Source organism: Miscanthus floridulus, chromosome 1 (genome assembly GCF_019320115.1).
Source record: "Miscanthus floridulus cultivar M001 chromosome 1, ASM1932011v1, whole genome shotgun sequence".
NCBI lineage: Eukaryota > Viridiplantae > Streptophyta > Magnoliopsida > Poales > Poaceae > Miscanthus > Miscanthus floridulus.
In genome coordinates, this window is record NC_089580.1 from 152,286,008 (window position 1) to 152,312,137 (window position 26,130).

A 26,130-nucleotide genomic window follows, 5' to 3' on the forward strand; every position below is an offset into this window, starting at 1 on the left:
ACTCCTGCAACATTGAAAATATCTATATCATTGCATTGCTGCCATATCACAACACGCATCAGCATAACCAAACCGAAGACCAAGAAAATGCTCAATTGATTCTTCAGTTCAGTTCAGTTTTCAGTTCTCACTCAAGACCTCACTGTGTCAGTTGTGCAACTCTTTGCCATCTACAACTGGAAGCAAGCACATAGAGCTGAACACACACAAAGGATACCACGCTCTGCCACAGGCACAAGAATACCTACCGCCTGTTTCTTCCCTCCCTTGGTGCTTATGCTTCAGACGACAACACACAAGATACATACATACTCTGAATCAAAAGACAGGGAAATTAAACAAGCACAAGTTCGCCTCATGTGTAAGGATGGCAACGGATCGGGTTTGGGGCGGATATCCGCGGGTTTCGGGTTCTGCGGGTTCGGGTTTGGGGATGGTTTTTCACCCACGGTTTTCGGGTTCGGGGCCCCGAAACCAATCGGGTTCGGTTTCGGGTTTAGTTTTCCACCCGTGGATATCCAATGAATATCCGAAATAAATCATTTGGAATTAAAACTCATGTTTTATAATATACTAATAATAATTTGTTTACTTAGATTATTAAATTTATTTAAAGTTGACTCATGAAAATATTTATTATTTGTTGCCTCTTGTTTATACATAAATATTTGTTGCCTCTTGTTTATACATGTGAATATGTGTATATATATCCGCGGGTTTCGGGTATCCATTCGGGTTTCGGGTATCCGTTCGGGTTTCGGGTATCCGCAGGTTTGGTTTTGGTGATGGATTTCCACCCGAATCGGTTTTCGGGGCGGATTTGGGTTTCGATTTCGGGTTTTGGTTTTGGGTGCACGGAGACTCCACCCGATCCGACCCCGACCCGTTGCCATCCTTACTCATGTGGTGCCACATACTATCATTTCACGTTCAGACTTCAGAAACATGCCACTGAGGATCAAATAATTCAGAGCCAATCACGGGTTGTGTTACTCCTTCACGGTTCCACAAGTACATGTACATCTGGCGTTGCCGGAGGGCACGTGGCTCTCCATTGCCCACAGATGCATCATGCATACATTACACCCAAACAGATGCCACAGTACCACATACATTACAAGGTTTCTTAGGAATTTAAGAGGTCCACAGTTTAACATAGGTAGAGGTATCATCTAGGTGCACATGTCCCTGGGAATTTAGAATTACAAAAGATATGACAATATTCTTGGATTGTCTCATGCGGCATAAATTTTCCCCTTCCTTGGAGTCAGCTTTTTGTTGATAGCTCTCTTTGTTGGAGACTTCTTTGGCCTAGTTGGGGTAGTCATAGGATCTGTTGCTCCACCAATTTGACTGAAAAAAACATAAAGTCTAAGGCAAGATGAACGAGCTGCAAAATTTGTCTTTCATTTGAACAAGGATTTTTACCTTCTTATAACAGGTCCTGGGTTAATATTGACGTGACTTGTCTCTCCCATATTCTCCATGGTTAATTGCAGTTGGCTAAAAAAAGAGTAAATGTTCAGTTTGGAAATGGAAAGAATAAAATGTACAGATTCAACTATTGTACCTTCTTGTAACTGGCATGGGAGTTAAACTTTCCTGCGCATCAACCTTTTGCCTTTTAGGTGTACCACTAGTTGCATCTCCTTTGTTGGAGGCAACTGGATTACAAGGCCTCCCTTGCTTGGCACGACTCTTCCTGTAAAATTAAAAGGGTTGAGATTAAGAAATCTATTTCACTCAAATAGTAGAAAAATATATTTTTGTACCTCTTTTTAGTTCCAGTAAGCGGGCACTTTGGGGATCCAGTTCTATGCCCATAAGCAAAGCAAGTCTTGCATTGTACCGCCACTTGCCTTTGGTCCTTTTCTTGTTTCCCTTATCTTCCATGCAGCCAGGAATTCTAAGCTTCCTTAGTCTCCCTACTGGCAATTTAGATAGAGGTGGCAGCACCCTAAAACCAAGATTCACTTTTGCCCACTGAGTTTTGTCCGGCAATGGTTTAATGACACCACCATAGGCAATCCTAAAATGATAAACTAAATAGTAAGGATGCATGTAATCTTGCATCTTAGGATTTCGACATGTAGTAATGAGTGCTAATGCATGTGGGCATGGTTTCCCCGAGACTTGCCACTCCCTGCACGTGCATACATGATTTGTAAGATTAACCACGTGTCTTATGATCTTGTGCTTCTGAGTGATCTCTGTCATCTCTGCTTCATCTCTTCCTGAAAGTGCATGTAGCCCTTTAGTGGGTTTTGGATGATTGAATGACAACGTGATTAAAGAACTAACCTGTTTGCTAAGTGTGGACAGGTAATAGGTTATCTCACAGGTACTTAATGAAAGCCAAAATGATGTGTTATTGTGTAAACAATCTAGTTCAAGCACAAGACAACAATGCAAATAGAATTCATGCAAAGGCTTATTTATTGTGGGATTTCCATGTTCTATGTGAAAGCAAGCTTGTAAGAATTAATTAATGAGACATAAGAGATTGCATATGGATTGGTCTCATATTTGAAGCTTGCTAAATTGAAATGAAAAAGATAATAATACATATGAATAAATGATTCAACACAAGATGTGACTTAATGGCTTGAGATGGTGAAGATAGCAAGGAAAGGCTTCGAGGTACTAAGCAAGGGTGAAGGGCAAGCGACGGCTTGGCGGCCGAAGAACCTAGCTAGGGTGAAGAAGAAAGTACTTGCATTTAGTTGAGGTACTAATCAAGCTAAGATGGTCATATTGATGTGAAGGATCAAATCTATATTGGACAAGTTGACTAAAGTGACTTGATGCATTTGGAGTTATTCATATTTGATGAATGGAATCAAGTCACATGCTCAAGATGGCTATGCTCAAGTGAAAAGATCAATATTGACATGTTGGCACCCTCACTTGATGAAGATTGAAAGACACGGTATCAATTTAAAGAAGATCAACTCAAAAGGTTTAATTTCGTTTTTCTTTTGATCTTGAGTTAATAGGTATGCCGTACTATTAAGAGGGATGCAAGTTTAGGTGGTCTGAGGAAGATAGAGTGCTCAAGCATAATAATTAAATCAAAAGAGAGACACTCTAGCACTTCACGAGCACAAAGAATAATTTTCTGTGACTGTCGGTGTCGGAAGTCCCGACGTAAGCCGGAACTCCCGACAGTCGGAAGTCATGACTCTTGCCGGAAGTGCTGACTCCCAGTCACTGCCTGTGCCATGACTGTGGACGTCGGAAGTCCCAACATGAGTCGGAACTCCCGACAGTCGGAAGTCCCGACCCAAGCCGGGAGTCCCGGCATCGATGGTTCTACTGACCTGCTGACTGTGCACGTCGGAAGTCCCGACGTTTGTCGGAAGTTTCGACCGTCGAAAGTCCCGACGTTCGTCGGAAGTTCCGACGCTGGCTGTCTCGAGTGGACTTTGACCTCGCATGAACAGTGTTTTCTTCATACGTCGGAAGTCCCGAGATCTGCGTCGGAACTCCCGACGTAGATCTGAACGGTTAGATTTTGCCTTGGAGTATATATACCCGTCTCCTCCATTCTAACCGTTGCCCACTCATTTCATTGCAACAAACACTCGGCCAAAACAGCCCCCAAGCATTCTAGGCTCGCCACTCTTCTCTCCTTTGCCTCCAACTTCAATTCCTAAAGGGTTTGAGTGATTGGAGAGTGGATTGAGTGAGAAAAACACTTTGAGCAAGCTTGAGCACTTGATTTCTTCGTCAAGCCGGTTTGATTTGCATTTGTTACTCTTGGGGATTTTCCCCTAGCCGGCTAGACGTCGCCCAAGAGCTTCCATCTTGTGGAAGAGCCTTGGGAAGTTTGTATTACCCTTGATTTCTAGTGAAGAAACTCAAGTGACCTTTGTGGTATCCTTGAGTGAGGCAAGGAGGTGAAAGAGACTCCGACCTAAGTGGTCACCTCAACAACGAGGACGTAGGAGCTCCTTTGTGGGGCTGCCGAACCTCGGGATAAATTCTTGTCTCCCACGTGCTTGTTGTTGTTGTGATTTGCTCGAAATTACTTGTATTTGGTTGTCTCCCTCTCTCTAGCTATTTCTTAGGGTTTGGGACTCGATCTACGGAGTGGTGGCTTATCAATGTCAAGAGAGTGACCCAACACCTTATCTTACCACTAGGAAGTGGGTTTGTAAGTTATCGGCATCACAAAGTTCATTTTAGCACTTGTAGTTCATTTCCCGTAGGGGTCGGAAGTGCTGACAGTTTGCGTTGGAATTTCTAACCCAAACTGTCGGGACTTCTGACACGTCGGAAGTTCTGACCCAAACGTCGGGACTTCTGACACGTCGGAACTTCTGACCCAAACTGTCGGGACTTCCGACATTAACTGACTAGTGCATTTTGATTCAACTCTTTGGTTGCCTTTGTTTGGCTCCCTAGGTTTATCTAGTATCTTTTGTATACTTTGTGGCTAACTTGTGAGGGGTTGTATTACTTTGATTTGGAGTTTCCATTTTGGAAACTCCTATTACTAATCATTTCCGCTTTTAAAGGTGTTGATTTTTCAGAAATGCCTATTCACCCCCCTCTAGGCGACATCCTAGGTCCTTTCACTTCCACCTTCTTTGACATGTAGGTGACCCAATTGCCTACTCATTGCATAGAGTTGGCGAACTACAATAGGGAGCATTACATGGCCTTCTAATTTTTCACCAATTCTTCTCCTTTTTGCATACAACTCCATAAACTTAGACCGAAGAGTGTCTGCAAGATCAGCCATGGGAAGGTCCTTGCTCTCCTTCACCCAATTATTCCAAGACTGTGCAAGATTATTGGTAATGTGATCACACTTTATCTCTTCTAAAAATTTGCTCCTGGACCATTTCAAACTATGGTGTTCTTCCAACCAAGGCTTCACATCTGAACTTGCTTCATATATTTTATTCATCAGGTACTCATGATATTCTGGCTAGAAAGTCCTAGCTGCAGGATACATTCTCCCATATGTAGGCCCTCTAAACTTCTTGAGAAAATTCTTCATCAAGTGGACAAAACATTCTCTATGTTCTACCCAAGGATACACTTTCTTCACAGCATTTGCTATGCCCTTACAAGCATCTAAACATATAGCTAGATAAGGTGGATTGCCAATTGCCTTTTGCAGCTGCTACATAAACCAAGTCCAATTGTCATTTGTCTCACCATAAAAAAATCCAAATGCAACCGGAAACATACAGTTGTGTCCATCTAGAGCAGTAGCTGAAGGTAGGTGTCCATTCCACCTACCATTGAGAGCCGTGGAATCTGTACTCAGATATGGCCTACAACCATTTAGGAAGCCATCTATGCTAGGTTTGAAACAACAAAAGAATCTATGGAAATATACACCATCTGGCTTCTGTATTACATCTATCTCTACAACACTTCCAGGCATTCTGAGCTCAACCTCTGCCTTGAAATTGAACAAGTATCCAAAGCTCTCTTCCCATGTACCAAAAATGTGTCCAGCTGCCTTCTTCCTACCGAGGCACACTGTATGATATCCAATTGAGACCTGATACTTGTCCTCCAACTCTTTTTGTAATTTCTTGGGACCCATGTTTGGGTCCTTCTTTAGAAAAGGGATTGCCTTCTCTGCTACCCACGGGTAGGTTGCCATCTTTGTCCTCACCCTCCCAGTGGATGGACAAAAATGTTCTTCCTTATTCAAAGTAACCTGCCAATCAAAATAGCATATATTAGTAAAATTAAAAATATAGTTAAGTTTGTCATATCAATAATTTTAGTTAAAAGTCCAATCAGAAAATCACAAAAAGTTAGCAAAGTATACCCTGACATGCTTTTTATCACTCATCAACCTTGCTACAATAGCCCATGGACAGCCCTCGGCTTTGCAGTAGCCCCTGAATAATGTTGTACATGATTTTTCTGTTCCAAGATCAAATTGACCCATTATAGCATGTTGTCTCACAGCTGATCTGAACTCATTCATACTAGCATATATGGTTCCAACTTCCATTGGAGGGTTTTCCTTGTCATAAAAAATAGAATCTTCACCAGGAATACAATCATCAACAGGCAACTCAGCACCCTCTAGGTCCATAGGCCCAGCATTAGTTTCATTTTCATTTTCAGCATCAAAGCTAGCTTTCTTTGCTCTCTCATCCTCTGCTCTAAGACCAAGAAATTCATACATTGCATCTTCACTCATCAAAGGGACTGCGCTACCAATCTTATCTTCTGTAAGTGGAATTATCTCTAAATTATCCCAATCAATTCCATGTTCAATAGCAGGCTCAAAGCTTGATTGCACTGGTGCACTATTATTATCATTAACCACATTGCTCAAGATTTCTGTTGCTTCTGAAACAACTGAGGTTGCAACCAATTCTACAGGTTTCTCTTTCACATCAACATATAGAAACATCTTCTTATCGATCAGTCTTTCGGAGAAGGCAACAAACAAATCATTATCATCCACTATTTTCCTTTCCCCACCTTTGCTCATATCAAATTCAGATATTATAGGATGCTGGTTGCTTCCCCACTTGGCCCTAATTGTCAGGTCCTTTTCTAAGTTCTGCAAATTATAATAGCGATAGTCCACCACCCATTCATCATATTTGCATTGAACATCAGCTGAGTTAGTATTATCTAGTTTTGCTGTGAAAGGTGAAACCTAAACACATAGTTTAAATGCCCCATCCGGATCGACCCTACCGAGTTGAAAAAAGAGAACATAACCATGAGCATCAGCCATGCTTCTCCCCCAAATCCAAAAAAGCAACCTTGGAGAGGACAGGGGAGGGATAGGGATCTGCGTTCTTACCCTGGGGGGACCTCGAAGGGGATCATAGCTGGCCTGATCCGGCCACCCAAAGCTCCTCCTGTAGTCCGAGGACCAAACCCTAGCAGCTTCTGTTCACTCGTGAGAGAGAGGAGGCAATGAGAGAAAGAGAGAAACTGGAGAGAGAGAGAGAGAGGGAAGGAATGCAATGCTTCTCATCCAGCAGATACGTTCCATAAAGAGATAAGGCTAATAGGTACTTTGGTCATTCAACCTTGCCTTGGAAGCCAAAAGAAAATAGAAAAAATATTGAATGGAAAAAAGAAAGAGAAAACACCTGCTTTCAATGAATTCGCACCCAGAGTGTTAAATTTTCAACGGCGTGCGAATTGGATGTCAAATGTTCACATGCGCGCAGATTGGGTGTCAAATATTCAATTTTCTCGTGCGCGGCATGAGGCACGCCTTTTGGGTCCATTTAATTACATCCGAGCCACTGGAAATCTGGAATCGGGTCGGTTTTCCGGCGAGTGGGCGGCGGTAGATGAGGGTAGCTGCCGTGTCCGATAACTAGTAGAGACACGAGACACGACTAAGCGAGGCATTCTCCACCCACGCGGCCATGCCGCCATCCCGGCCCGCATCCGGGACACCTTCTTCTTCCCGCGGTTCCACGGCACGCGACTCCTCCCCACCGGGGCGCGGCCCGGGGAGCCGCATCCGCACCTCGTCCTCAACGACCACCTCGCGGGGCTTGAGGCGGCCTGCGTCGCCGACATCACGATCGGCGCCATCACGTGGCCACCGAGCTCGACGGAGCCCTACGTCATTGACCACAACTTCCTGGGCGGGCTCTGCTCGCTGATCAAGTTCATTTCTGACATTCTTCTAGAGACCCCTTAGACGCATCCTTTGGGTCCTTATTATTATTATTAAGAGGATCTGGCATTTTCGAGTTGATAACAAAGGTAATGCTCACCCTGGATATGTTAATTGTTCTTTTTGTTTGTTAGATTTGCTGCTTTATATGGAGGTATTGTCTTATTTTATATGGGGTGTTTAGATGCTTTTGGAATGGTAAAACTTTTGCTCCTAATCTTTTACTGTAAAACTTTTGCCATTGCATTTGGTGTTTAGATGCATGGCAAAACTTTAGCCATGCAGACACAGCACGCGCTCCCAAGATGTTTTTTGCCCAGTTTTGGGCCTCTCAGGTCGCAAATGCCAAAAGTTTTGCAGCCCAAGTTTTATTGTTTTTGCCTATGATGTTTAGATCTATTTTGCCAAAAGATAAGATAAAACAGCAAAAGTTTTAGCTAAAATGAGGAACTAAACTGGCCCTTCGATGTTGTCTTGCCATGGGAGCAGGGGATAAAGTAGACGAAAGATTTGCTCATGTCACTGTGGTCCTCAAATCTGCTAGGATATTTGATCTATCTAAATAAAAGATTATAATATTGTCGCCTCATCGAAAGCTAGGATGCCAAAATAAATAATTGATTATGCATCTGGCGATGTTAATGGTAGACTGGTAACTTTAGGCATCTTCACAATTGTATAAAAGTTAAATGATGATAGGAACATGCTATTCAAAAGTACAGGTATTTGTTCTTGAAAACATTTTTTACTTGATTGTTGAGTGGTATGTGTAGCATGAAAATAATTCGAGGGAATCAAGGTATTGGAATTGGAATGTATTGTTATTACAGCCTCCGAATTTGTTAAATGATTCTAAAATTATTTGTATTCCTGATGATGGGGTCATGGATAGGTTTTACCCTTTGAAGTTGGGATATGTTATACATTGAAGATAATCCTCTTTAGAGCAACTCCATCAGATCTCTTACATTATGTAGTAAATTTTTGTAGGAGAGTACTCTAAACCATTTGAGCATATAGGCGAGCACTGCTGCAGCAAATTACCTTAAATTTGTCTCCTATATTTCTTTAAGAATAGGGGAGAGGGGGTTCTCTCCTTTCTTTAGGCGAGAAAGGGCTGTTTTTAGGAGATGTCTTAAAAACTATAGGTGGGAGATGAGATAGGAGATCTGTTGCAACACCTCTATCTCCTAAAATGCTAGTTTTTAGGTATGGGATATTTAGACAGGAGACACTACTGGAAAACTGTACTTTGCCGAGTGCCTGATACTTTGCCGAGTGCAAAATATCGTGGCACTCGGCAAAGCAATATTTTGCCGAGTGTAGCACTTGGCAAAATTTTGCACTCGGCAAAGCAGGCTTTGCCGAGTGCCAGACACTCGGCAAAGTCAGGCACTCGGCAAATCTAGACTTTGCCGAGTGCCTGGCACTCGGGAAAGCCAGGCGCTCGGCAAAATTTAGCCGGACCGTGACGGCGGCCACCTACCGTCAGATTTTGCCGAGTGCCAGTCATCATGCACTTGGCAAAATTTTTTTTTTAAAAAAAAACTTTGCTGAGTGCCATCCTTAGGCACTCGGCAAAATGTTTTTTTATTTTCTGAAAAAAATTTTTGCCGAGTGCCTCCTCGGCCCGGCACTCGGCAAAGACATTTTTGCCGAGTGCTTCCCATGGCACTCGGCAAAATATATATATTTTTTTGATTTTGGACCCAATTTTTTTGTGTAGCCTTGTGACAGTATTTAAAGCTCTACTCTAAAATTTGGTGAAATTTTGACTTTTTTAGGTATATTTTATTAATTTATTTTGTTTCATTGATTTTTTCGGCGTATTTCAAATTTGAACTGCAGGTCCATGGAATAATGGAATTTGGTCATCCAAAAATTGATATTCATGATATTTAGCGTATGTTGAGGCCATATCCAAGGAGTCACATGAAATCTCGAGCATCTCGTTGACGTAACATGTCGAGTTAGTTGCGGGAAAAGTGAATTTAAATTATATAAAATCTAAACGAAGTCCGAAAATCACGAAACTTATGGAGGCAGTCGTGTTATCGCATGTGGAGGTTGTGGTAAAAAATTGAGAAGATTTCGAGCAAGTAGTGACGTCGGATGCCAAAAACCCAGACATCTCCACATGTGATCACTTTGTTTTTGGCATCCGACATCACTACTTGCTCGAAATCTTCTCAATTTTTTTACCACAGCCTCCACATGTGATAACACGACGCCTCCACAAGTTTTATGATTTTTGGACTTCGTTTGGATTTTATATAATTTAAATTCACTTTTCCCACAACTAACTCGACATGTTACGTCAACGAGATGCTCGAGATTTCATGTGACTCCCTGGATACGGCCTCAACATACGCTAAATATCATGAATATTAATTTTTGGATGACCAAATTCCATTATTCTATGGACCTGCAGTTCAAATTTGAAATACGCCGAAAAAATCAACGAAACGAAATAAATTAATGAAATATACCTAAAAAAGTTAAAATTTCACCAAATTTTAGAGTAGAGCTTTAAATACTGTCACAAGGCTACACAAAAAAATTTGGGTCCAAAATCAAAAAAAAATATATATTTTGCCGAGTGCCATGGAGAGCAATCGGCAAAAATATCTTTGCCGAGTGCCGGACCCAGAAGGCACTCGACAAAATTTGTTTTCAGAAAATAAAAAAACATTTTGCCGAGTGCCAAAAAAATAATACTCAGTAAAATTTTTTTTTTAAAAAATAAAAATAAATTTTGCCGAGTGCCCGACCCAGTAGACACTCGGCAAAGAAAATCCAAAAAAAACGCCCGCGGCCTAAATGCCCAACCGGCCCACCCTCACCCCTCCCTCCAAACCCTATCTTCAGCCGCCCGTGCCCGACCCCCGCACGCGCCGCGCCACCGCCACATCGCCGCCCGCCGCCGCAGCGCGCCTCCGCGCAGCCCGCCCGCCCACACAGCCCGCCCCCGCAGCGCCACCCGCCCGTCGCCGCAATGCCTCCGCGGGTGCCACCTCCTGCCCGCGCGCGCCTCCACGTGCGCCGCCGCGCTCGCGCCACACGCAGCGCCGCGCCCCCAGCCCATCCCCTTGGCCACCTGCCGCACCCGCGTGCCCTCTCGTCCTCGTCCTCTTCCCCGCTCCCGCCGCCGGGGATGGAGGCTTCCTACAAGTTCGGGCCCTACAAGATCGACGCCAGGGAGGTCTTCCACGCCACGTCCCTCTCCTACGCCATGCTGAATCTCCGCCCGCTGCTCCCAGGTGGGTCACACACATACCCATGATCCCTCCCTTTCCACTTCACCTCTGATGGTTCTTGCTTGCTTCGTTGCTGTAGACGCAGCCACTCCCGAACTCACTGCACCGTAGCATTTTTTTAGCTTGGGAGTTGCTGGAACAAGAAGATTAGTCGCCGCGACAGAAAGTGGGGGAAAGTATAAAAATCCCAGCTTTCTCGCGGAAATATGGTTGATGGAAATTAGATTGATCAAACGTTGGGTCGCGAAACGCTAAATAAAACTTGTGTATTCAGAATCATGCCTTGCTTCTAAGAAATTCGGCAAGGTAACAGTGTACCACTGCACCATGACCAATGGGGATTGTTTTGTTTCAGTAGGCAAGGATCAATGGATCATGGGCATTGCCTTCTGTTTTGGCTGGGAAACCCAACCCAATTCCTGCCATCTCATGGTACTTTATCTAATCCCTGCCTAGTGCCTACAGAACAAGCTAATAACAGTGTCATTCTAGATTTCCTCCTGATGAAACCTGAGACTACTGGCTAGTCCTTCCCTTAGACATTGCATTTAAGCTTTGCATATCTCTAAATCACCACATTGCATTTCTTTTCTTTTTTTTTCTCATAGACACTGCATTTAACAATACGAATCTTTCTTATGCAGGTCATATCCTTTTATTTCAGCGAAGCTGGCACTGTAATTTCTTGGAAGCTAGTTTTACAGTTTTTTCCACTCTGCAGGCACTGTCTAATGATTGCTCACTTCAGTATAGTTCATGAAGAGCACTGAAACAGATATGAAAGAAACTGAGCGATGGCATTTTTCGACAAACCTTTGCATTGGCTCTCTTATTTTTAGACCTGGTTATCTAGTCTGTCTAGGGGGATCAAGTTAGCTGTAGGTACTCATTTTGTGAGGACTCTGTTTTATCGAGCCACTGACTTCATATTTGGTCATCTTTCCATGGAGACCATCTACAACTCTATGCCATGATTATCTGTTTTTCATATCATGCAACAGTTCCACTTGCAGAATAACTGTATGCCTACAACTCAAGTTGACTTTATTAAAGCAATTTTTTTTTGACTCTCTGATTGGAATTGTTAAACATTTTTTGTTGTGTTGTCATTTGGTGCAAAGCTGTCATAACTCATAACCCACCTGAGTAAATTTATTTAACTCAAAGATTAATACATCACATGTTGAGGAAGATGTGTTCTTCTATATGCATCATTTTTTCCTTGACAATACATACATGTTCTTGTGTGCCCCAAGCGTGAAGTGAAAAGATTCGCTGATCTAAGCTCTGATGAGATTAGTGACTTATGGGTTACTGCATTTGTTATATTACTATTCGTACTATGCCATACAGGCTATGGTAACTCCATTTTGTTCTTTTACTATTCGTACCATTGATTAGCTTGTTATGGACTTATATTTGTTATATTATATTCTATGATGATGCCATGACGTTTCTTATTAACAAGTGATATTACTTGTCAGGATGGTCCTCAAGCTGGCCAAACAGTTGCACATGTCCACATTCACCTCATCCCGAGGAAGAAAGGGGATTTTGAGAAAAATGATGAAATATATGACGCGGTTTGTGGCCCATTTTTCTATTAATCTGGTTATTTTATTACAATATCCAATCAAACAAAGTTTACCCTTTTCCTTGCTATGATAGATTGATGTGAAAGAGAAAGAACTGAAGGAGAAGCTTGATCTGGACATTGAGAGGAAAGATAGAACCATGGATGAAATGGCTCAGGAGGCCAATGAGTACCGTGCTCTTTTCTCCTAGAATTACATGATAGTATAGTAGTTAGTTTCTAAGTTGAGCTGACTGTTTGCTAGAAATAAGGCTTGCTACTTGTCCTTCGTTGTTGCAGTTCAGTTATGATTGCGCACTGACATTGTGATGGTGTCCAGTTCTGGTGTTATGTTCTGTACTGTGGAGAAATAATCATTTGTTGCAAGGAATGCATTCCTAGTGCCAACTCTTTTAGATAGATTAGAAACTATTTTTTTGTGTGTACTACAGAGCGTCAACTGTTTTCTGAAAGAATTATGTCTTTACTGCAATCTTTTTCTTTGTGGAATTGTAAGAGAGGATGTACCATTAGTCACAAATTACCCCTTCAGCAGTTTATGCAGGATTAGTTAAATTAGATGTCCATCTACTGTTAAACAGAATTGATTAGGACAGAAAGATTGTGTTTAGTTCTTTAGTAGCGTGCTAAAGTTTTATTCTAGTGCCAACTGTCCATTATGTTTTGTTCTGTGCTAGGAGAATATTGGTTGACTGTAGCCTTTTCACTGACTAAGTTATTTATTTGGATGATGCTACTGTCCAAATATCAAAAGTTGATCTGATTCATGAATGCAAGATTCTGATCCTCTCTAGCTGTTGTAGGCCTAGTTAAGCTTTATTCCATGCCCCCTGCTGATGCTTATGTTGTACAGTAAGTTCTTGACAACTCAAATGTTCTGATTAAAATCATGCTGATTGTTTCAGCTTTATGTCTTTTGTAGCAGTCCTTTGAAAAACATTGATCATAGCTTTTCACTTTTTGTTTTCTTTGTCTTTATTGTTGTCTTATCCTGAAAACTTTTTTTGGGGGTGGAGAGGTTATGGTCCGTTGATCACAGTTGATGTGATATAAGAATGTAAAGAGGGCACTGGCTTTGCTTTGTCTTGAATGTTAACACTTGGGTTTGCTTTACACATACGTGAGCACATCTCTTGTAACTGGATAGATCTTCAACCCCCCCCCCAACTTTTACTGATTTGCGTCTTGGATTTCATTGACTTTAGTCACTTTTATCCTTTCCGTTGCGCTCTGTTTGCTTGGTATCTGGAATTCGAACTTTGTTTTATTGGATTGGATGCCCCTTGCTGTGCAGGCCATTGTCCATTGTCATGATGGGATGGCCTGGGCTAAATAGCTCTTAATCCATCAAGCTTTGTGTCGCGAATAGCGGTCTGGCACCATTTGTAGTGATGAAAATGTACATGTTGCCAAATGGCCAGTCTATTGGTCAGGGTCAGGGTGTTGCTATGCTGTCTCCTGTCGCCATCAGAAGACATTGCTGCTGGACTAGGTCACCTGCAACTGCAAGCCTGCAACAACTAGTTTCTGGTTACAATTGTGTGCTTGCCCTGGCGTACTTGACATGTGCAAACAAGTGGTTGCTTTTGTGGTGGGAATCCAGACTGTTGCAATGGAATGTAATTTTTTTTTTTGCAATTCTCGGGGTCTTTGCCGAGTGCCATGGGCAAGGCACTCGGCAAAGACTTTTCAAAAAAATATATATATAATTTCTTTGCCGAGTGCCTCGCCGCGGCACTCGGCAAAGTATTTTTTTAAAAAAATTCAGAAATTCTTTGCTGAGTGCCTAAACAGGGGCACTCGGCAAAGAAATTATTTAAAAAAAAATAAAAAAACTTTGCCGAGTGCCTGGGCAGGGGCACTCGGCAAAGTAATTTTAAAAAAAAAATAAAAAAAACTTTGCCGAGTGCTTGGGCTGGGGCACTCGGCAAAGTAATTTTAAAAAAAATAAAAAAAAACTTTGCCGAGTGCCTGGGCTGGGGCACTCGGCAAAATAACAGTTAACGGCCGGTGCCGCAACGGCCGAAAATATTTTGCCGAGTGCCACCCCAAGCACTCGGCAAATTTTTTTTATTTTGCCGAGTGCCCCGATAAAAAGCACTCGGCAAAGACCCTTTGCCGAGAAAAATTTTGCCGAGCGGACTTTGCCGAGTGCTACACTCGGCAAAGCCTTTGCCGAGTGCAAGGGGATCTTTGCCGAGTGTAAAAACACTCGGCAAAGCCGCGGCCTCCAGTAGTGAGATCGGGGGTAGATGCGTGGTTGATCACTAAGGCAGCAATGTAATGGTTTCAGTCCAGCGTTTTTTTGTCAATTACTGCTCGAGTCATTCATGCTTTTACTCAATAAGAAGCTAAGGATAAAGATTGTGTGTAGAACATCTTGTTGACCTCAGTGGCTGTATGTCTACAGATTTGGACTAAAGTAAATTGCACTTAAGTTCTAGTCAAATAACTCCCTAATTTTTTTATGCCACACTCTTCATGACCAATTCCATGCTGCATTGACCATTGGTGTGACTTTCAAAATCTTTATTTCAGCACTTGCGTACTTATCTTATCGAGCTAGGGCAAACAGGACCATTGTGTCACTTCTATATATGGGCTTATGAAAGCTATCTTTTTTTACAATCTTTATTGCTAACCTCAATAAATCATTTCGTCCATACAGAGGGAGGGAGAGCCCTCCATAGATCCTATTTTCTTATTATTTCTGGACAAAGAAAGAAGACCATTATGTCACTGCTTTGCACCATGCTATTGAAAAATACTAGTAACGTTTTTATAGAAACAATAACAGGTACTTATTCATACCATACGTCACTTGAGATTACATCTACCTTGCTATTGCTAGCTATTAGTCTACAGCATCATTCTCTCCATCAGGTTATTATACAGCAACTGTGTCAGTATGGAAGTTAACACTGTCACACCATGAATAGTTATTTCTCTTTGATAATTTACTGTGTCATCACAGCGTATATGTTAAATCATATGCAGTAACATATCTCATTAAAATTGATGTTGGTGATGCTTTTTGGTGGTAAGCTTTAGTGTTTGATGTTGTTTCCTCCGTTTCTGCTTCTTTGTGATGCTAATGCACTGTGTTTCCTATAATACATGAAACTGTGAAATGTAAGCTTAGGTGCAATACCCTAGTCCCACACTCCTATTATAATTGTTTTTTTTTTGTTTCAGTTGATTTACAAATGATAGATCTGAGTTGGATAAGCTTGTTAGTCCCTTTGATGCACTAATGAATTCCACAGTAATTAGGTAGATTTACATTTGAGACATGAGGTCTTTTGAGATAGTATCAATGCCTAGAAAGCAAGAAGCTGCTGAAGCAACAAGCAAGTCCTGCCTGTATCAAGGACAGGACTCTAAATAGAAGCCAGAATTAGAGTATGCCATATTGTCAATGTAGGTGTTTGTGCAGTAGTCTTTTTTTGGTGCACTTCATTTATTCCCCGCCTTTGAAATGTGAGTGATGGTACTTGTGACGGGGTTGTGTTAGTAATATGAACAACTGGTGAAAGTCTTATCTGTGGTCATTTCTGTATTTTGGCAGACCCAAGAAATTCCGGACACTTTTAACGATTGTGATTTTCCCTGCATAATCTATTCTCTGTGAAATCTCAGTTATTTGAAGCAACTTGTTTAACTAGGGGACCAGAATAGCAACTTTTGTTCAGCATTATTTAGAAACACTTTGGTTGATTTATATAACACATAAAATGTGGCTTTGTGGCATCTTGTATTTGTCCACACCACCGATGAATACAACAGGTTTATCCATCTCAATCAATTATTATCTTGCTTAGCTAATTTTAGAACAGGGTTGGCACAACACAAGTATGCACATGAGTAATAAGCAGAACCTTTTTTTTATCGTTTGGTGATCACTATTGAACTTGCATTGTTGCTGTCCTGCAGTCTTGTCCGGAAACCTCCGAGCTGCTGGGTATGGAAATTTGAGACGATCGGCTCACCACCTGGTTGCCTTCCTGCGAACATACGGCAACCTGTTCCTTTTTTGAAACCCTTTCTTCTGAAGAACTTTGGGGTTCGAGTACGTTGGATCTGATTGCATTGTAGAGGGGGAGAAACTAAAGCTCGGCACTCACTCAGAGGGGCCTGGTAAGCATGCAGGCGTGTTGATCCGGCCGGCAACTGTACTGCTAGTCTTGCGCTGCTTGCCGTTCCTGTGTGAACAGATTTCTTTTCTATACAGTGAGAATTTCCGGTGACCTGAACACGGTGAGGGCGCATTCGATGCAGCCACTCTACTATGTAGCTGGTGGGACGCGACGGATTTTGCACTGTAAAATTTAAAATTCAACCAGATTTTAAAATTAATACCTATTAGTCGCTTAGCAAAGGAAAGAAAGTAGAGTTTTGGCTTCACCATGCGAATAACTAGGTGAATGCAGGATAACAAACGCTACGGCCCACCAGCAGAGAAAAGATGATCCACAAAAACATCTGAAATTGAGCAGCTGAATGCAAGGGAGCATTGCTCCTGTGCATGGCGCACAGTTTGTGCAGAATAAGCTAAGCATGCGAGCTTTGAGTTTCAGTACCTAATATCCAAGTAGTGAAGAGTTTCTATCGTCTCGTTTTTTAACTTCCGCCCTCCTTGTTTTGTACGTGACTTAGACTCATGATCCCTACTCATATGAGTTAGGATAAATCACATCTAGCAACGATAAATCTCATTCCAATACGTGTTGGGTCGCGTCCTATGTATCTCGTACGTGACCCAAACTCATGGCTCGCGCTCGAGTTAAAACAACTCGCATCTAACGATGATATAGAGTCTGATTCATATACGTATTGGATCCCGTCGAAACACACACATATGTTTGCCAGTAATAAATGAAAATTCAAAAATAAAAATTTGGCAAAGCACAGACACCTCACCGAGGCGGCTAGGCCTGAGTTAGTTTGTGAAACAGTATTAGGATCATGGATTCATGGTCCATTATCGTCCCTGTACATCTGGACGCCACTGGCCCCAACTCATTCATGCGGCCTTACATTTCGAGAGCTTGGGATTTCTTCCGTGTAAAATGGGTCTAGCAAGCCGAGGCCCATCTTGACTATATATATACAAAGGCTGGGCCCTATCTAATATGCATTTAGATTGCCTCATGCTCTATTTGTGAAATTATGAATAAGAGCATTTCTATTGCTGAATTAGGCTTTGATAATTATATTATTATGTCAAGCCACATAAAGGAGAGAAAAATAAAAAATATAGAACGTCCTAAATTGACCATAAGGGTTGAAAAATAAAATAAAAAATATCACAAAATAAGAGAACCCTACGAGGCTGAGCACAGTGCTTTCAACGTCGAAGCGCTCTTCCATGGCGTCGGGAACGAGTCGCGTCGGAAGCAGCGCAAGCGCAAGGCCTCTTCCTACGCTGTGTCGCTGCCCTTTTCTGGTTGTCTATCATTTATGAAACATCAAAATATGTATCTGTTTGCTAGGATAGTCTAGCCCACAGCTATAATTCTAAAGACCTTCTAGGGCTCTTTCCACGAGCGCGTTGTTTGTATCAAACTTTTTTATACCTTAATTACAACGAGAAAAAAAAATCACAAAATAAGATAAAAGCGCAAAAGTGAGATATATCCGATGGGCCCTCGGGGGCTATTTTTCTGAAATACAGTAGCATGTTTGTTTGATGTGCCAGACTTGCATAGAGAAGCTACCGTTAGTATTATGAAGTAGTTCTTTAGTAGCACTACATCCGTGTTTGATGTTTCTTTAACTTCGTGTTTTGCTTTTCCCCCCCTGTTCCTATATACTGAAAGCTGCACTTGAACAAGTACCATCAGGAAATCAAAGGAGAAAAAGGATTGGGAAAAAGAGTCCCAAGTTATTGGTCTCGTTCAGTACGATCAGTTTCATCCTTAGCTTTGAGCTTTGAATAAAGCCAAAGGACGTTCCAGATAACAGATTATATAACCATAAAGAACAAGCAACTAGTCGATGTCACAAACATGTGCTGCGTGTGTGTGTGTGTGTGTGTGTGTGTGTGTGTGTGTGTGTGTGTGTGTATTCCATTGATATTCGCTACCTCTGACAATTGCTTTTGAAGGGAAATAAAGTATTGGAGCAAAGAAACATTGAAAAGGCAAATGAGCGGAGGAAGTTAAAGACAACAGATCATTTGGTTTAATTAAATATGGGATTAAAGAGAGGCTACCAGTTTCTTAGGGACAAACAAAATCATACTTTTTTTGAAGCAAAATCATACTTTTTTCGGTGAAGAAATAAAGTGGACATTGCTAGCTACCGATGATCTAGTGTGCATACCAAAATTCGCAACAAGAAACTGTGGCTTTGTCGTGTGCCACAGGCACTCGGCAAAGCCCACAAAACACTAGGCAAACGCTTTGCCGAGTGTAATACTCGCCAAACAGCACACGACATCTACAGTGCCGGCAAACGTCTCTTTGTAAGTGTTTTCTATCGGGCACTCGGCAAATACTTTGTCGAGAGCAGAAACCGACGCTCGGCGAAAAAAAGTAACGCGACGGCGCGGAAACGGTCACGGCGCGTTTGCCGAGTGTCCCGGACCTGACACTCGGCAAACCTACCTTCTTTGTCTAGCGTCAAATCCCGGGCATTCGGCAAACCTGCCTTCTTTGCCGAGTGTCAAATACTAGACTCTCGGCAAAGACTGACCCAGAACGTACAAATATTGGCTTCTTTGCCGAGTGTCACAGCGCAGACACTTGGCAAAGAAGCCATTTTAGTCTCAGAATGCACAGAAATTTACCACGTGTCCGCTTATCCGAGTGTTTTTACCCTAGCACTCGGCAAAAGGCCTCTTTGCCGAGTGTAACACTCGGCAAAGCGACCATATATTCCCTGTTTTTATTGTTCGGTCACGTATAACGTACCCCACTCAAATAAACATTACAGGCATCACATATAGTTCACAATAAGCATCACATGCAGTTCATATAGATATATCGACAACACATAAGTACAAATAAACTTCAGAATCACTAGAAGGTTCATTCACAACCACAAATAGTCACAGGTAATCCATAAATGCAAATGCAAATAAAATCACAAGTAGTCACTTAGGCCATGGGTTCCACTGCGACCACGTTGGGTCATGAGGCTCATTCGATGCCGCCGATTGATTCCGCACAAAGGAGAAGAGATTACATGTGTGAGACAAGATTGAATCTGATGGCGGGGAAACGGGCGGCTATGACCCGCCTCCGCGTCAGTAGAGACAAATTTGGTTTTAGTTAAATTTAATTGGGACAAAAGAAAAAGAACAGGTATTGTAAGTCCATACTTCCATAATTCTTATATTTGCATAAAAATTATGTTAATTACTTCTCCGTAGAGAACACCTCTGATTAAGAGCTCTAAAATGAGTACATAAAAAATAAGATTACATCATATGGTTTTCTATTACAAACTACAAAAGAGAACAAAAGGTCTCCAATCTTATAGTCGCCGATAGATGAATATGCATGCTTGGCATAAACTTGGATTTGATAATTGACATCTCTTTTCAATATGACATGAGTTCATTTCTTGATAAACTAATGCACACTCTTTATAAATACGAATGACCGATAACTTATTTGGGTCTTTTGGGAGACCACGGTGTGCATGTATCTAGTTCATGCAAAGCTTTTATGAATATCGTGTTATTTATTTAGGCCATGACGTAGTTAAGTCTTAATAACTCGGCATAAGGCCTCTGTATGATTATTTGGACATGTATGCATTTTGACACCATGTGCATGCCGACGATAGGAAGTTTATACATTTATGTGATAAACATTTATTTGATGCATTGTATCATATATATATGCACGTGATTCATTATATCATGCAAGATTATGGATTGGAATGCTTTGACATATATGATGTAATATTTTATTTAGGGCTAAGCCAGTATGTTTATTTTGCCATGGCTTAGAAAGATATGTTGCATCACCAGACTAGACCGTGACGTATGTAGTTAACTTATTTTATCAGAGTTAACGTGCGTACTCATAGCATGGTATTTGGCCATGGATTAGCATATATTATGCAATTTACTTTAATTTGAATGCTAGAATTATTATTCATGGATGCGATCACTTACTTGGCATCATATTCTCTTTTGTGCAGTTACCTAGGCAAACAACGGCACATATGCATGCCGGGCGGAGCATATTGGGATATTTTATTACTTAGGGCGTGCAAGTAGGTGTTAGCCAAGCAGTATATTAGAATGGAATCCTTTAGTTGCAAAATTGTGTGTTTGGAGATGAACCGTGTAATGCATTTGATCTTTCTTACGTTAACAAATATTTAATATTGAAATGATGATTGGTTTTGTGCCGGAAGATGCCTGGAAGCTAGCAGTATTCCCAGCATATTGCATATGCATGGACTGAAGATTTCTACATGCAGAACATGGCTATCTTTTATTTTGGCATAATTTCTAATGCACATATGGCTATTTCTTCGATTTGATATAAACTAGCGCACGAACTTTCTTTATGGCCGTAGCATGCACTTTATTTATTCTCTTTGATGCACAGTATGAAAATAGGCCGACGGGGCCATGGCCAAAATATATGCAGATTTATTTGAGTATGGAGCCAAATCGCGTCCATATCAACTTCACCATGAATCAGGCAAAGCCAAAACGCATCCGTTCCCAAATTTCAACGAGGCACATCTGTTGGCCTTTTACATCTTTAGCGGGGCACGAAACCCACGTGCATCGCGCAAAGATGGCGCTGCTGACCGATTCTTTACAAGGGCATCAGACTCATATGCATAATGCATTCATCTTTTTACCATCTCTTTTACCTTTTACCAAGACATGACGTTCATGTGTGGGGCACCGCCCTCACTAGCCCTATTTACCAGAATGGAAGAGGACAAGAAGCTTGTCGATGAAGTTGTCGCAGATCAAAAGGGAAGTAGAGAGACAGGAGCGAGGCTCCTTGATTCATCTCTGAAGATTGGACTGAGAGTCCGAAAAGAACTGGGGTTCCCATCTTGTTTCGGGCACCGATGAACGAGCATAGCTGCTTCCGCCGGCTGATCCTGAGAGGGGCCTCCAGTGTGTGCTTCGACAATGCAGGAAGGCAGCCGGACGGTGCTGTGTTTGAGGTGGGTGAGTGTGGTGCAGCAGCCTGACGGTGCTTCTCTGGTTTGTGCAGCAACTACGACAGCCTGACGGCACTGTGGATCAGAGAGCAGGGGCCTTTCTCAGTCTCATGGTGCCCACTATTTATAGAGCAGAGCAGACAAAAGTTGCCTGGTTTGGCGCCTAGAGTATTTGATTTCAAATGATCGCCATAAGCGGCGCTCGGTGTCCTTCTTTGTATCCCTGCGCGCGCTGGCGAGGACCGTGCGATCGTGGCTTCATTTAGACTTGGTCAGAGGAGTTCGCGATGAACCTGGTCAAGGCAGAATCGTCTCCTGACTAGACTGCTGGAGACGTTCAAGCTTCAGTGCCTGCTTTGTGGGTCCATCAACTAGATTAACTTGCTGGTTGAATTTAAGCCGAGCAATATTCTGGTCGTGCACCCGACTATGCAAGTGTAAACTACATGCATGAGGTTTCTTTTCTTTTCTCACTATCTTTTTTCTTTTCTTTTTGGTTAATCACTACGTCACTCATTGCACCAAATTAATTGATCATTTAATCAACAACCTTTTTAAATTCATATTTTGTCTGTATTTACCATATAATATCCGGCCAGTCACGCATTCTCGAATACATGTTATTTAATTTATATGTAGGAAACAAATGTGCATACGCCTTCTACTCATGTATATTTGGGTGTACTATATTTCATAGCCAATATCATTTCTCTTATTATTCATTTCTTATTTATGTAATTTGGCCATATATAATATTTATTTAAAGCAAATATTGCACATATTATAGGTGAGCCAAAAACTGTGTCAACATGAACAACACGTATGGTCTCTCTGCAGCCTAACTAGTATAACCCTTGCAACTATCAGTAATATGTTCTCAGTTGCATTGTGCTCTAGTATGATTGCTTAAGTACTAGTTGGTAACAAACATATAGCATTAGTCACTAAGTTTCTAGTGTCTAGGCATCTTATAAGATTGATTCTGCATAAACTAGAAACGGCGATTATAATGTTGTAAAGTGACTCAGTGCCTGAAACAGTATTTAGAGCAGGTTGAGGAGGAGGGACTAGCATCGGTGGCCGAGGTTGACTGATTGCAGCGTAAACACCCCTCATATATTCAAACATCTGCAGCCGCTCTGCCTCCATCCTCTGCCTCCACCCTCTGTCGCTCTGCCTCCATCTTCGCCTCTAGCTCCTCCTGGTGCCTTGTTTCTTGTTCCAGCTGAGTCTACAATATTTCATCCTAATGTTACAATGCAATGCAAAAGTATGTAAAAATCAATGAACGATGAATAAAACCAAAATAACCTAGAGTGCGTTCATCTGGACCGTGCTCCGTGCTCGAATCTAGGAGAGAGTGGGAGTACTGGTCGCGTCGATTGTGCCGTCGCCAATCCAGAATCGGCCATGCTTCTTGCCTCCTTCCGCCCTCATGACTACTTCTCCATCAAGGTCATGGGTGCTCAGATCGTACTCTAGGCCATGGACTGCCCTTGCCATCGATGTGTATCCATCGAGGCGGCTGTGGACGGACTCATTGGTGTACGCCGAGGGCGGGTCCTCCGGGTTGTAGGCGACGTCGGTCGTCGCCTTGCCCTTGTGGGCCAAAGCATATGCCATGAACTGGGACCAAGGCTCGCCACCATGTGCTGCTGATTGCAAAAAAAGCAATATGATTAGAAATTATGCAGAGTTGAGTGTTAGAATAAAGAAATGAATTCACGTACCCATCTAGCTGCGTATTCTGAGAGGTTGAGATGGCCTTGATGGTGTGGTGCACTCGGCATCAGCAAACGCCGCTCCCGGCAAGCGTTGTGATTCTCCTCCCACGCGGGGTCGCACCACCTATCCACCATCCGGGCCCAGCACTACAGATCATAGGCGCACCACCACGGAGGCACCTACGTCATCAAGTATATGACATATAAGAAGATGAAATTAAGCATAATTAATCTTAGAAAAAATAAGTATTAATGTTCTATATTTACCTTTAGGTATTGTTCTGGGGTCAGCCTCATGGTTCTTGTCGCACTTTTAGGGAGCCTCACTCTAAGAATTTCCATGTGGTATTGGATCATGACCTAGATGCGCACCTCGTAGTGCATGTCGTTGACGAGTTTCTTAGCGGCTTTGTTAGCCACAGCACCCGCCTTGGCCTCGTATCCCTCCTCATATCTAAAGAAATCATGCATATAGACGCGATGTATCCAGTTATTATTTCAAGAATGTCCAATCAATGCGATGTATTGAGCAATGTAGTGCGAGATAGACTTACCCAAAGCTCAGCCTTGACACGATGCGCCTTGTCAGTGAATACCCTGCCATCCCAATTAGGGGCATCGGGGACGACGACATAGTGGGCCCACGTGTAGGCCGGCTCGATAGTTCCGCCGAACTGCACCAGGCCAGAGAACTTTTCCTTGATAAAAAGACCAAGGATGCCGTTCACATGTCGTGCGTGATCACCCCCACCGACCTTCCTCCAACCCCTGTCCAAGTGATTAAGATAAATTATTAGTTTCTATTGTAATTTTGAACATATCAAATGAAAAATTAGTGATAACATCTAAAGTTACTTACTTGTCTCCATCGGGTCAAAACAGCGGGCGTCTCTCAAGAGGTATCGGTCACCTTAGGAGGGTCGAGGGACCTCGCAACCACACATGCGATGAAGTAGTGGAAGAGATACCCCCTATCTCCTCCTCCACCCCTGCTTCCTCCTCCACCTATACCTCCTCCTCCTCAGAGGATGAGTGAGCGGAAGGTAACTCAGACGACAATGAAGGTATAGGCGACGGTGGCCTCGTCTTGCCTCCACCCTTCCCTCGACCCCTGGGTCTACCCCGAGGTCTCTTCCTGGACCCCTCAGCTGCATTGGACCCTTTATGCATTGCTGTTGCTTTTGAGTAAAGCGACGTTATCCTCTTCATACCACCCACCATTGTTCAATCATCTACAATTAAAAAGAGTAAACTAATTAGCACAGATAATACATCAAAATAGATGCAAAATAAACAAAACATACTTAGAAAATAACATGGTATGACAAATAATAAATCAATTAGCACGGATCATACATGTATTAGAAATAATCATCATGATCGGGATTAGCTGGATCATAAGTCTCATCATCACTATCACGCATGTCGATATAATCATCCCCGTGCTCCGAAGGAGGAATGTCGTCATCACCGTCATTGCTTAGATGTAATCGCTGAAGTAATTCTAAGTCATTCACATTCTGAACCTTGTCTCCGGTGTCCTCGTTAGCACCACTTCCATTGTCTACTTCCATACCCTGAGCTTCGGTTAAGTCTATCTCAAAACTCCCTTCGAGCCCATCTTCTTGAAAGAACTCTCTATCATATGTGTTGGGGTCTATGTTGTAATCTTGATTGTTTAGGATAGGTAGTTTACCGTGTGGTGATACCTTGTACATAACATCTCAACCCTTAAGATGGTCTACAGTTTGGCACGGGTATGAGAGATAATAAACTTGCGTGGCCTGTTGAGGCACAATATAGACATCGTCTCCTGGTAAGACGGATGGTTGTTGAATTTTGACTAGCCCAAGATTAGGGGTCCACCTCACTACTTCAGGATCAAACCAATGGCATTTGAATATAACGAGATTAAGAGGTTTGCAACCTTGAAATATGAGTTTGTATATTTCTTTAATTCTTCCTTAATACTCAACCCATCTAAGCCTTGCGTAAAAACTCCAGTATTTGTGGTTCTTTGATTGGGCCGACTCTGCTAGTGGCTTATTATGTGAAAGCGATATCCATTCATGTCATAACCGGTAAATAACCTGTCTCAACTCGGCACTCATTGACGCATCGGTTTGTCTTCTCAATCCATTTATCGATCAACGAAACCTTACTAGAGCGGCCCATGTATATCCACTCACGATCATCCATCCTCTAACATATCAGCAAGTAATATAAAAATCAATTGCATCTACAGGTTCCTACATGGCGGTCTAATAGGTGAAGATAGGTCCTAATCTCACCTGAGAATATGTAGATGGGGTTAGTTTCCATGCTCTACTCCTATTTGAGACAGAATTTCGGCAGCACCTCTCCGCTGTTCTCCAAATACATGGAGATTGTGTATCCAGAGAATAATAGGGAGATGCTGCCAAAACTCTATCTCGGATCAGAGTACATCATGGAAACTAACCCCATCTACACATACTCGGGCTATCAAAAAATTATGGACAATTCAAAACAGATACGGTTATAGCTTTGCAAAGATCTACATATTTCTAACTGTATCTCTTTTGAATAGGAGACACCTAGCTAGGTTATGTGATATACGAACATCATATGGAAAGAGGGGTGTAGGATGCCTCACCTTGCTATCCCACAAAGTGATGAGTCAAGGACAGTGGGGAATGATCTTTGCAATAGCCTCTCCTGCAACAAAGGAACATAATAGTGTCAATTGTAAATTTTGGTAGCACCTCCCCTGCATGGTGAGGTAACCAAACCTAC

At 42.3% G+C, this 26,130-nt stretch overlaps 1 protein-coding gene and 1 pseudogene across 1 annotated transcript; one reads left to right on the forward strand and one right to left on the reverse strand.

Annotated features, from left to right (window-relative positions):
• Positions 1-1,235: 1,235 nt before the first annotated feature.
• Positions 1,236-7,548, reverse strand: LOC136465560 (uncharacterized; annotated as a pseudogene).
• Positions 7,549-10,498: 2,950 nt separating this feature from the next.
• Positions 10,499-16,817, forward strand: LOC136544290 (bifunctional bis(5'-adenosyl)-triphosphatase/adenylylsulfatase FHIT-like). Its single transcript, XM_066536510.1, has 6 exons — positions 10,499-10,893; positions 11,246-11,322; positions 11,535-11,567; positions 12,375-12,473; positions 12,559-12,653; positions 16,418-16,817. The coding sequence occupies exons 1-6, from the start codon at positions 10,629-10,631 to the stop codon at positions 16,566-16,568; spliced, it is 720 nt and encodes a 239-aa protein (XP_066392607.1). The 5' UTR covers positions 10,499-10,628; the 3' UTR covers positions 16,569-16,817.
• Positions 16,818-26,130: the final 9,313 nt, after the last annotated feature.